The sequence below is a fragment of the Austrofundulus limnaeus genome, unplaced genomic scaffold (genome assembly GCF_001266775.1).
Source record: "Austrofundulus limnaeus strain Quisiro unplaced genomic scaffold, Austrofundulus_limnaeus-1.0 Scaffold365, whole genome shotgun sequence".
Taxonomy (NCBI): domain Eukaryota; kingdom Metazoa; phylum Chordata; class Actinopteri; order Cyprinodontiformes; family Rivulidae; genus Austrofundulus; species Austrofundulus limnaeus.
In genome coordinates, this window is record NW_013952767.1 from 338910 (window position 1) to 351847 (window position 12938).

The 12938-nt window shown below is 37.4% G+C and overlaps 1 protein-coding gene across 1 annotated transcript in view; it reads left to right on the forward strand.

Annotated features, from left to right (window-relative positions):
- LOC106528250 (N(G),N(G)-dimethylarginine dimethylaminohydrolase 1) overlaps positions 1-12938 on the forward strand; it is a gene marked incomplete at its 3' end in the record, with an annotated part of 131245 nt that overhangs the window by 7505 nt on the left and 110802 nt on the right. The window contains 2 exon segments of the mRNA XM_014023375.1: positions 1184-1269; positions 1752-1855. Coding sequence (XP_013878829.1) covers positions 1184-1269; positions 1752-1855 — 190 coding nt within the window.

The following is a 12938-nucleotide window of genomic DNA, read 5'->3' on the forward strand; positions in this document are numbered from 1 at the left end:
ATGTAAAGTTGTACGTAAAATCCACTATACTAATCTGAAGTTATCTCGTATTTACCCTAATGTAACTAACTCTTGTAATAGATGCAAACTGTCCCCAGTAGACCACTCCCACATGTTTTGCTCTTGTCCCAAACTTACCACATTTTGGTCTGAAATTTTCAAAACTCTTAGATTTGCATATAATTTAACTATCTCTCCTGATCCTCTTTTGGCCTTGTTCGGTGTCCCCCTACAGCCCTTTACCTTGAAAAATATGCAGGTAGTTTTTGCCTTTGCCACCTTGCTAGCCAGGCGGATCATWCTCCTTAAATGGAAACGACCTCAACTCTTTCTCATAATAGATGGGTAAAAGAAATACTTATTAAACTTGAAAAGCTTTGATTCTCCCTTAAAGGTTCCTTAAACTCCTTTGAAGATACTTGGAGTCCTCTTTTAAATTATATTAGATCTATGACATCTCTGCCTAGTTGTGATGACTGAGTCTCCCCCTCCCCTTTTTTCATTTACCTTTTTTTAATTATTTTTATTTATTTAAATATTTTTTAATCATTTATTTATTGTTACTTTTTATTTAGTTTGTAATTTGTGATATCATTTGTTTTGACATACATACTCTATCTAGTTTATTGGTAAACAATATCTGTTTTGACTGGTTAATTACTGAGTTCTCTAATTTGGAGATGGGGATTGGGTTAAAATAGAAAAAAATGTTGATTGGAAGTTGGTTTTTTCTCTCTTGTCAATTTGTACTGTTTTGTTACATGTGACACAGCTTTCAATAAAAAAAAAACAAAAAAAACAGCTTTTCTGTAGTTTATATTTGCCATGGCAAATATAAACTACAGAAAAGCTGTTCAAAATCTAAACTGTGTACTTTGACTAAGAACATGGACACAGTGTATAGTGTTATGACTATACTATACTGTGTACTTGTGTGTGGTGGGGGGTGGTAAGAGTTATTGTGCATTCATCGTTGTCGAGGTGAACTGGTCAATATATCATGATATTGATCTTAGGCCATATCACCCAGCCCTATTTTATAGTGTTTTTTTTTTTACATTGTACAATAAACTGTGTTGTTCTAAGATCCACCCATCATGTGCTATTGTGTGTGTAGTACATGTGTGGTATTATAAACGGTTTATTTTGTGTATGTGTTTTGTATCATTTGCCTGCACCACAGATTACAGGTTTCTGGAGGATACTGGGAGATTCTCTGATGGTGCCACTAGAGACGTTATGATCCGGGCTCCTCGAACCACTTTCAAAGTAAGTCTGGTATTTATACTTTGAGTTTTTTAGTGAGTCATGTYTGCTCAGTTAGAAATATAAAAAGTRTGCTTAGGAAGGAAATTCTGTACTTAGTTGTGTAGTTTCTGCAGTTCAGGTGTTTTTTCTCTCCCCGTGTATTAGGGATGAACAATCGGCATTAACATCTCTACTCTCTATTAAGAATTTGAAATGGAGAAATAGCTTGATTTCACATAGAATAAAAGTTCAATATATAATATTTAGAACCTTCATAAATCAGTTTTATATAAAACCAAAGCTGACTTACAAAAGAGTGAAGATTTTTTTCTTCATTTTGTTCAACATTAACGTTTTATCTCACAGTTTCCTCACTACTCTGGCTCTCTTGAGTTTGTTTTAGCATAATGAGATTATTAAATGTTCCATTTTCCTCATCTGTTGAAGTTGTTGATGAACTCTTTCAGTAAGGCTGTTCATCTGTGTAATTCTCTGTTGAACAGGCAAAGAGACTGGCTGCTCACGCCAGAAAGATGAACATCACTCTGAGATTCCTCCCCGTCACTTTCACCAAGAGCAAAGAAAACTCGACTTTCTTCCTGCAAAAGTAAGAATATCATCACCCAATAATAAAACCGTTTCCATCTTTGGCTTTAATTTGGTCAAAGCCATGTAGCAATTGAATCAGGAGCCRTGCAAAACTATGATTAAAAAGAACAAAAACAAAAAAAAAATTCAGCTGTGAGTTTAAACCTCAGCCTTTTTAATCCTCTGAACCACCTTTCTTATTCGTAACTTTAAATGTTCACCYATATGTTGTAACAAAAGTAACCTGAGCAGTACTCTGCACAGATGTAAAAAAACAATTAGTGCAAACTCAATTAAATACAATCTGAAGTAATTCAATGAATCATTAAACCAGGTAAGTTGGAACAGGAAACAGGCAAAACATGGAGGATCAGGACCAGAACTGGACACCCCAGAGTTAAAGTCACATGGGTACACGTGACCTCTAAATGAAACAAAACACAACATAACAGTGCATTTCACTGATAATTGTTTTTAATTAAAGTCTTCAAAACAAAGTTRGACGTCTGACATTCACGTCTTTTAACTTCTTTACAATAGCTGTGTTACCATTGACCTTGAAAATGCACAAATTAGAATATCAAAAATAAATTTGCTCAATGGAAACAAGTCAGTTTCGAAAAAAATCACGTTTTTCGACAATGTTTTTGCGCTAGGAAGAGGTGGTTTTTCGGCCGTATCGAAATAGGTGTTTTTCGCAAAACTGCAATGGAAAATCTTTTTTCGCATTACAGGAGTCACGTGATCAACAACCGGCTGTTTCTACAGACGAAAAAGACGATGAAGAAGATAACAGGAAGTGTAAATAGTAGTAATATCACAGAAGTAGTATAAAATAGTAAACTCATCGTCACCGACTACAAATTGTCGCTCAAAAGCCTCGATAAAATATGCCGACGTCTCCTCTGATGGCTGATGATGAGCGCTAGTGTCGCGGTAGCAACATGCTATGTGTTTACATCCATTGCCGCCATGTTTGTAATGACTTATCGTGAGAACAAATGTATTCACGCGTGACTTTAATAGCATTTCTTACTTAATGGAAACACTGCAGWTGCAAAACTGTATTTTTCGACATTAACAGAACATCGACAAAGTGTTGCGCACATTTGCAATGGAAACGCAGCTGATGATGGATGCAACAGTTAATCTRTGACAGGACTTTATTACCTGGTGTCAAGAGTTCAGGTCTGGAGCTTGTTTATTAGCAGATTCTACCCAACACATCTYCAAACACACATGCATACTTGTTGCTGAAGATTCAGTATATAGAAGAAATCACAAGTGTATTTAACCATCTTTGCCCGTAGCTTTATTAAGTTTCTTCTTTTCACACTTTAGTAAATGAGCTGGGTGGTGTTTCAGTCACGTAGAGTAAAAATACAGCGTTTGCTGTAACAAATTAGAACTCAGCCAGACTTGCAGGAGAATTTACAACACATTTTCAGAAACGTAATTCAGAAACCACGGCTCATTACTGCATTTAGATTCATATGGATTTTGTTTTCCAATTTGCTCCATTCCTCTGGTGGTCCTCGCATTTTTGACAGCTCTCTTCGTTCYCTCCGATCAATCAGCCTTCTGCCACATATTTTACAGTTTCGTTTGAAGCTGAGCTTTGCTACTTTAATCCTTAGGTGAAAGAACAGAGCAGGGATCATTGAACTTTGAGTTGCAGTTTTACAAAGCTGAAATGTCCAGTCAGAATTACCTCTAAAATAAKAATTTGCYGGTCCTTACATTCGATTTTAMCACGTTACTTTTTCTTTTACAACAGCCGTCTRTCTAATCTGTCTGCAGTCTTCTGCAGGTGGGGGTTTGCTCATCCCAAGGCAAGGCAACATCCAACTCCCTACTTTTTTTTTCAAATTCAACAAATCGCTGATTGTTGCAGAAAGTTAATGTGAGATGTCTGTTATGGTTTAGYTTTTCATAAGTTTGCTACTTAAAAATGTGTGTGTCTGCCACAATTGCACCACCAAAAYACAAATTAAGCTTAATGCTTTTGTCATACAAGAATCTGAGCATAAATCAGTAGCCAAGGTGCACAGCCTGTCTGTGTATTCTGCTTAATCTCACCGAAGGTTTGASTGTCCCATTCACAGGCCAGAGATCGGACATCCAGATTTGGACAGAAGGTTTACAGTTATTAGCCAGGGATCAAGTAAATGTGCTCCAGGATGTTCAAAGTACATAATATAAAAAGCAGATGTGGAAGCAGTGTGACTAGAGCTGGTTAGCGACATGCTCCTGCTACGTACTTCTGCTGCCAGAGGAGGATCATTATTGGCAAACAAAGTGCATGTGCATGTATAAATTTCTTTTTAATTAAATGCTATAATTATGACAATGCATCTACTTTTATTTTTGCTTTTTTCTATTTTAAAGTGACTTATTCAGGGACGTTATGCAAAACGTTGCGGACTCCCTCCTAGTGTAGCATTTGGAGGGTAAGTGTATAATCCTTGGCATTTGGCAGAACATAAGGAATAGGGTGGAATTATGTTTTTTCAGCTTCAGCCTGGCATGGCAGGGCATTTTCCTCACAGACAGCCTGCGTAGACTGGACAACACATTCCAGGAGCAGTTAATGTGGGTAATAACTGAACATATTTCTATAATAATTTCAGATCATTAGTAACATGAGCTGCTGTGGTTTTGTGTCCCTCTTATTATTATTTTCCCATACATTGGCAATCAGCCTCAATTAAGAACACTTTCTGGGTCAGAGTAGAGCTCATTTTTCCCAGTTATTGACAGGTGTTGAACACTCAATTAAATTTTGTTGGCTTTTATTCATATAAAGGCAATTTATGACAAAAGTCATTCAGGTGCAGTCAAAAAAAAAACAGCGGTGCGYGACTGCTCTTCTGAATAAATGAAAGCTGTGTAACACAGTTGTTTGCACTTAAATTAAAAACATTTGACCAAAGAAAAACCAGAGCAGGACCAGAGAGAGATGAATATGATTTAGATTTTTATTTCTGTGACTGTGTACGACCCACAGGAGACACGACATTAACATCACATTTTATTCCTCAGCTTTAGCAGCTCCTATAATTCCACAGCTGAAGCTGCTAAAAATGACASATTTTCKTTTCTGGATCTTTGAAAGCAGGACTTTAATTTACAAACTCATGAAGTTCTTCTTTTTGCTTTGTGATGTCGTTTACGAATGGATGTTTCCTGTTATGTGGAGCAGGAACTATAGTCTTTTATGGTGTTTTTAGGGTGGTAATTATGCTAATCTCCTCTCCTCGTACGCGAGCACCTGGATACGCATTCATCAGGTTTACGCTGCTCATTTACACATTTTTCCTGAAGATAGAAGAATTTGTTAAATCTGACGTGACATGAAAAGAAAGAGAAATGTAGAATAAAAATATGAACATGTTCTTGCATGAGGCCCGTGATTCTAAATAGGGATGCACAATATATCGGCATTAACATCGGTGTCGGCCGATGTTGGTCTATTTTGTACCTCCGCCAAGTGGGGAGGTAATGTTTTCAGTTGCGTATGTCTGTCTGTCTGTCTGTCTGTCTGTCTGTCTGTCTGTCTGTCTGTCTGTCTGTCTGTCTGTCTGTCTGTGGACAACATNGGATCTTTGAAAGCAGGACTTTAATTTACAAACTCATGAAGTTCTTCTTTTTGCTTTGTGATGTCGTTTACGAATGGATGTTTCCTGTTATGTGGGGCAGGAACTATAGTCTTTTATGGTGTTTTTAGGGTGGTAGTTATGCTAATCTCCTCCTCGTGCGTGAGCACCTGGATACGCATTCATCAGGTTTACGCTGCTCATTTACACATTTTTCATGAAGATAGAAGAATTTGTTAAACCTGACGTGACATGAAAAGAAAGAGAAATGTAGGATAATAATACGAACATGTTCTTGCATGAGGCCCGTGATTCTAAATAGGAATGCACAATATATCGGCATTAACATCGGTGTCGGCCGATGTTGGTCTATTTTGTACCTCCGCCAAGTGGGGAGGTAAAGTTTTCAGTTGCGTATGTCTGTCGTTCTGTCTGTCTGTCTGTCTATCTGTCTGTCTGTGGACAACATTACTCAAACTTGTAGACTGATTGTCATGACATTTTTACCACATGTGGGTACTGGCCCAAGGAACACACCATTAAATTTTGGTGATGTTCCAGATCATGACACAGATACAGGAATTTTTTTTCTTTTAATTAGAGCGTATCTGCCAGGCTACGCAGTGTCATTACGTCAGACGCATGCCTGTACGAAACAGGAAGTACAAGTCGCTAACTCGCTGGGACTAGGCATCCCATGATGTCTACTMTCACGAAAGTTGTGATTATTCTGTTATCAACTACTTCTGGCGATGCTACATGCTGTCTGGAGACATAGAAAAAGAAATGCGATTCTCTTTACATTACGGGAATAACAGGACACACCGACAGCGGGAGGAGGGTCCTGCTGCAGTCGAGCCAAAGCTGGACTGTCTGTGGAAACAGCCGATCAACCTTGTGAGGTACCCGCTCCATATAAGAACTTTATTGTGTGATTGCTGTCTGCTCAGCAGCACGATGGAAACAGTGTCAGGGAACAACTCCCGTTTAACGGAAAAAAACCCTATCAATCTCCATTCAGCAGAACAAGGCACCGGCTGAGCAGCTTCAACCAGCTTGGGGTTGAGAGAGCTCAAAAAAATCCTATGTGAATTCTATATGCTGTAGGCAAAACTTCTCAAACGTTAATCTGAAAGATTTGGAAATGCCGTAAGTGTCAAACTGTCTGTTAGCGCAAGTCAGAAAACAGGTAAACATTGTAGAAGTCTGGTTAAGTATTAACAAGAAATCAAACATAGAAAAACACATTATTTTCTTGATGTACACCAAGAATCGTGTTAAAATACATCCCACTAATAAGCATCAAGCTGTACCTTATGTGTTTCTGCCATTATAATTTGTCAAACTGTCACCAAAGTGGTTTAAAATGCATTGCATCATTAATTGAATACAGTTGCTCTTAATGTTCGGTCACTGGTGTTTCTGTCATGCCATGGCTGTCTTGCTCATAATGGAAATACTTTTGTAAGCCCAACACTACAAACTGCAAAGGACAAAGACTTCATCAGAGTTTTAATAGTTATGACAGTGAAACGTGTGCTGTTTGGCAATACTCTCAAGCAAAGAGAAAGTATCACTGATCGGCAATTATCCCCTGCTGAGAGCATGCTGTAGAAGTGCACGTGTACAATATACACAGCCAAGTGTAATTTTAGTGCCTCCATTGGACCAATTTATCCACTTTTAAAACTGCTGTATTATAGCTCAGACACACATCGCAGGTTTGTTGAGACCTAAATGGTCTATGAGTGATTGCGTGTGATGGATGACTGCACAAATTGATTAAAGCAGGGAAAACCATATTTCACCCCAGATTCTGTGACACAGTATGAATATTCATCAATTCATCCTCGTGTGCCATTTGACTTCTACTTTCCAGACATTAAGGTGAAATGAAACAATTAGCGAGCGCTTTAGACCGTGTTTCATCAGACAACTTTCTGGCTGCCTCTGGCAGATGCAGAACAGAGTCTGATTCAGCTGCAGTTGGAGGCGAAGCTTACGTCAGACTGACAAGTAGCAGTTTCTCAAACGCTGTCATCCCAGACGGCCAATTACCTGCAGGCAACATGCAGCTCAAATTGAATATAAAAGAAACTTTCTCATGTTCTGTGAAAGAGAACATAAACTTATAAAGTGTCATGTTAAAATGACAAAATAATATTTATGATCACCCTGGACATAATGATTGGTTTCAGGGACTTCAAAATCAATGAGTTTTTGTGAGGAAATCAACTAATTAGCTTTTTTGTGTTTAACCTCTATTTTTACTTTGACATTAGAACTGGGATGGGCTGCTTAAATGATGGGACTACCAGAGGGCCACGTAATGCTGCACACTTACCCAAATGTAATAAAAGTGCCATTTTAAAAATGTTTATGAATATATATGTTTATTAGACCAACATACAGTGCAGTAACTTAACATATTTTATGCTCAAAAGCATATGTAACAGTTATACTCATGTTTAATATGAAAACAAAACATTTGAAGCAAACAAAAAATAAACACTAAGTAGAAGATGCCTTGAGTGCAGGCTTCGGCCTGGTTGTGGTTTTGGTTAAAAGTCACTGTTGTTTATGTACTTGGACTTCAGTAAATGTTTCATATTTAGCTTTGTGCAATGTGTTGTAGTGGCGACTTTAATTAAAGTTCTGCATGGCAGACAGCATCWCTAAACWGACTGAACACATACTGTAGATTTGCCTTGAAATGTTGTAAAGCGATACTCTACCTTTCAAAATAAAAACATTTATTTATTATAAGTAATGGTGGGGTGGGGCCTCATTGGCAGTCTGGACAAAAATTACGTAGCCTGTGGGCCACCAGTTGCCATCCCTGTATTAGAAATAGAAACTGATATCTTAATTTGAATTATTGTTAAATTGCTACAAATATTGCCCTGTCACATTTCAACGTTTTAGACAACTTATGCCAAATTATGAACATTTTAAAAGCATCTACGTTGAAGATGGAATTTAAAAAAATCAACTGGAAGCCTTTTTTAGTCACATACATACTGTAAAACTAACAAATTGATCAAATATATAACATTTATTAGTAATTTAGACAAAGTTTCATAAATTGGGATAAGTTGTCTAAAATATAGTATGACAGGGCCTTTAGTTCTGAAAGACGGATGAAAAAAATATGAAGTTGTAGATAAAAAAATGCTTCAAGTTTTATTTGAAGAGGCCATTAGCCACTATCACCTCTTGTCCACTATATACTTTWATGTGAATTTGAAAATAAGAAAGCCCATTACTCAGAGATGGACATGTAACTTGTTGGATTTCTCCCTTTCTCAATCCAGCCAGCTTGACTGCCAGACTACCCGTCAGGACTTCTTGTTCTGGTGATGATGGCCCAAGCAACTCCAATTACTTCTTTAATCAACAGTGTGTGCTCTTGTTAATGAACTCATCCATCTTTGTCTGAGCCTGCTTTATTTCTTGGACAGTTTCTGAGACACAGTTAATTGAGTCAGCTAAAGTTGCATGCTGAAATATTCAACATATCCGCTGAAAATCATGTTTTTCTTGCATGCTCTGTGATTGATGATGTTGGGGAAAGAAGTAACACCTTGCATTTCTTACATGAGGTGTATCAATTTGAAAAGAAAAATCACTATTTTGCCGTCTACTTTTAAAAAATCTGATTAAAAATATTTTCAAGCAAAACCAATTTCCATTGCCATTTCAAAAAAATATAAAATGTAATTTACAGAAAACTTTTGTTAAAAGTGGTTTTATATGGTCTATTTTGAAAAGCTTGGTTTCCTTGGATTACCTTGGAACATTTAAGGTTTTTTATGTAACATATTGTGCACTTCTTCTCAGACAAAGATTATTAATGAAAAAAAAAGAATGTTACTATTCAAAAACCTTTTTCTTGCACTGCTTTTCTGGCTCTGTGCAAATCCGTATTTGTTCAAAAAGACTTAAGCATTATAACAGTCTTTGATGTCCAACTAGCTGTTTGAAGAATAATCCCTCCAAAGCACAAAAACCTCTTTAATTCAGACCATTTAGAGCAACAGACAGCTCAGTGTTAGGAATTATAGACCTTTCACCATAATTGTTGCATAGCTCCAAAGCTAATTATTTTAAACAACCTTTTTTTTTCCACGGGATTGTGTTTCTGTGTACGTGATTGACCTATTCTGCATTATTACCTAATTACTGTTAGTCATAGCAGGCTTTCTTCAGAATATTGAGTCTGTTGGTTGACTCAGCAGATTGACCTCTAACAGCAACTGTTTTCTSCTGTTGAAGCTTCTGTTTTAACTTCKTTTCTGCTCTCTTCACCTTTGAATGATAGCACTTTTCCCTGATATGCTTTGTGGTCTTGCTTGAAGTGATTACAAGCTTCTGTGGGCAAGTCCCTTTTTCCATATAAATACATAGTTTCCATTTGATGTAATGACAGAATGTTGGCGTCATCACACCTGGTCCTATCCTACCTTTTACATGTACAAACATTCCGATTTAGGGCGTGCACAAAAGGACAAAACTAAGCAAACAGGTATATATATTTTTCTCACAACAAAGGCTGAGTTGCTATCTTTCCAAGATAGCTATGGTTACTTTATGCTGTAGATGAGTAAAAATAGTCTCTAAGGTCAGCATATTATAGATATGAAATAAAGTTACGTTCTGAATCTGTTGGTGAGTACYGAAGCAGTAATAACAAGGCTTCTTGGACGTGCCTTACAATTAGACATTTCATCTCTCTGAGGTTATGTTTGATCTTCATTTCATATATTAAGGTCCTGCTTCTTTGCTGAAGAACTGGTCACTGAATCTGTTCCAGTTTATTTAAAGACATTTCTGTGGTTTTGGTCGATCAAGTCCTTGTAGTTATGCTTAAGATGCATAACGTTGAGGCTGTGACTTTGGAAACCAGAGCATATTGTTTTTTAAGCAAGAGGCTTTTAGCCTGTTCTTTCAGAGCAGCAGCAGTTAAATCTTGTGTAGTCTTGCTTTTATTAAGGTATTAGTTTTTATTTGGCGTAGTGCAAATTTGTTGCGTAATCTTTGCATAGTTTAAACTAGGGCTKGGTGGTATGACCTCAAATTCATATCACGGTATAAATTAAACCCCTTCACGGTAACGGTATATATTGCGGTAGAAAATTATCACAAAAAGTTAAGATAATGTAATTTTTAGAGCATAAGCGTAATCTTAATTAAACCCAACATTTTTGCTTTAATATCTGCCTGCCAAACAATGAGCTTCTGCCTGCTAAACTTATCAGCTGCTGCTCTGCTGCGCGCTCATCTTCATCATCTTCATCATCTTCATCATCTTCATCATCAGAGCAGAAGCTGACTTTACATTAGCAAGATGGATTTACGACTGAAACAACGTCCACGTCTTTTTTTTTTAAAATAATCTCTGTGGGTAACAATACATAAACCTTTTTTTTCTCCGACAATTGGGTGTGAAAAACTACAGTTGTTACAGCTTCGCTCTGCGGGACGTGCAGCGAGAGGAGGGAGGGAGGAAATGATCCCGCAACACGACGTAACCTTTCTACAGCGGGAGGAGGAAAGTTTGAGGATTTATCCTCTCTATAYGTGTTTTAAAATGCTAGAATTTCTTCATTATATTTCGAACTCCTGCTCAGTTGTCTCTGCACTCGCAGCCCTGTTGACACAGGTGCGATAACGTAATGACGATATGACAGTAGAGTATAAATTTCTACCGTAGGCCAACTTCATACCGTTTCTACCGTCTACCGCGTATACCGCGCAGCCCTAGTTTAAACTGAGGTTTTTATGCTTTGACACATGCTTGTTTGAGAAATCCTTGAATCTCCAGTGGTAGTCGTACAGCTGCCTAAACACTTATTGATGCAAAGCACCGCCTACTTGTCCATGGCTCCTCCCTGGAGCTCAGTCTGCAGTTGATCTCCCGCCCCACAGAGCACTCCTCACTCAAAGCATTGTGGTAAAGATATGCTGTAGTGGGAATGTTTGAAATGRTAGGATGGTCTTAAAGAGACTGAGGCCAATTTCAATATGTTTAGATAGGCTATGATGCAAACTCACATTTACTTTTGATGTATACAGTATTTTCATAAAAACTGAAGGTAACAGTTACTTGATTGTTGTGTAGAATTAAACTATCTGTGTAGAAAATATATACCCTCCCCACCCTCTTGTTAGGTGAGYAAGACTGAGTTATTTGTTATGAATTCTGAAAAATTAATGATTCGAGCTAAAATCCAACTGTTTTCCCCGTAAACATTTTTTAAATTACATTTTCTTGGCTGGCCGTTTTTGACAATAGTAGTAGAAATAAACTGTAACTGTGTTTTTTATGTAAATCTTTGCTTGTAAACAACCCAGGAAATCCAACCATGTGTTTTTTGTCAACGGTCAAAACACTACTCCAGAAGAGCTCATTATGTGACATCCACTAGTTGGTTTCATCTCCAGTTCAGAGTTTTTCCAATTTTCTGTTTTCCATGTACACATAAGCACATAGTCACTGTGGGCAAAAGTTTGGAAGCGAACAGTTGTRAGGTCCTGGGCAGATTACGTCCGAATCCGTTTAATACAATTTAAATGAGGGAATTTGTTTTTGATTGTGAAGGCAGTACTATCATGACACAAATGTTTGGTGTTGTTGGAAAAACAAACATCAGGATGTTTTTTTTTCCTGCATCTTATTTAGGGAAAAGAAATTCCTGTGGCACCTGAAGCTCATATTTCCTCAAAGCAGCACAGAGTTCAGTCAGAGGAGGTGAGTTGTACCACAATAAAATACTGTTTATTAAATTCATAAAATGTTTATACTAACCTTTCAGTATCAGATTATATCAATATTAAATTTAACCTCTCCATAATTCAATTGATTTTCATGTTGCTAATTTCATATCACTCTTTTAAACATGTTGTTGTTGTAGGGTGTCTGACGAGCAAACGGTGMTCCAGATCCTGACTGCTTATATTCACCCTACAGACTCAGATCCTGTAACCCGTCAAAAGTGAGCTTTGTCCTGTCTTATTTTATTCGGAGCAATCATTTGCTTATGTTTGTTTGTAGAGATCTTAGGACTCCTAATACATTAAAGTCATAAGTTTCATGTCTACATTGCATATAGATTCTAGCTGGTTAGGATTGATCTGTTACAGGCTAGCATATGGTTGGATATTCCCTCAGCACAGGAAGTTCTGTCAGAACCTGTTTGAATTCTCAGAGTAGGCAGCAGTGTGAAACACAGAATCAACAAAAGTCCTTCAAAATAGACTGACTTCATCTTGTAAAGTAGTCTTAGGCTATGTTCACACTGCAGGAAAATGTGACCCAGATCCATTTTTTTGCCCCATGTGACCCATATCAGACTCCAACAAAATGCAGTCAAAGCTGAAGTGGTAGTAAAACCTTTGGGATCCCCGATTAGTTAGGCTGTTTAGTTTTCATCATTTTTAAACTAAAAGTTTAAAAATATATTACACAGATGGGGCCATTTTATTTACACACAAAGCATTCTGGGT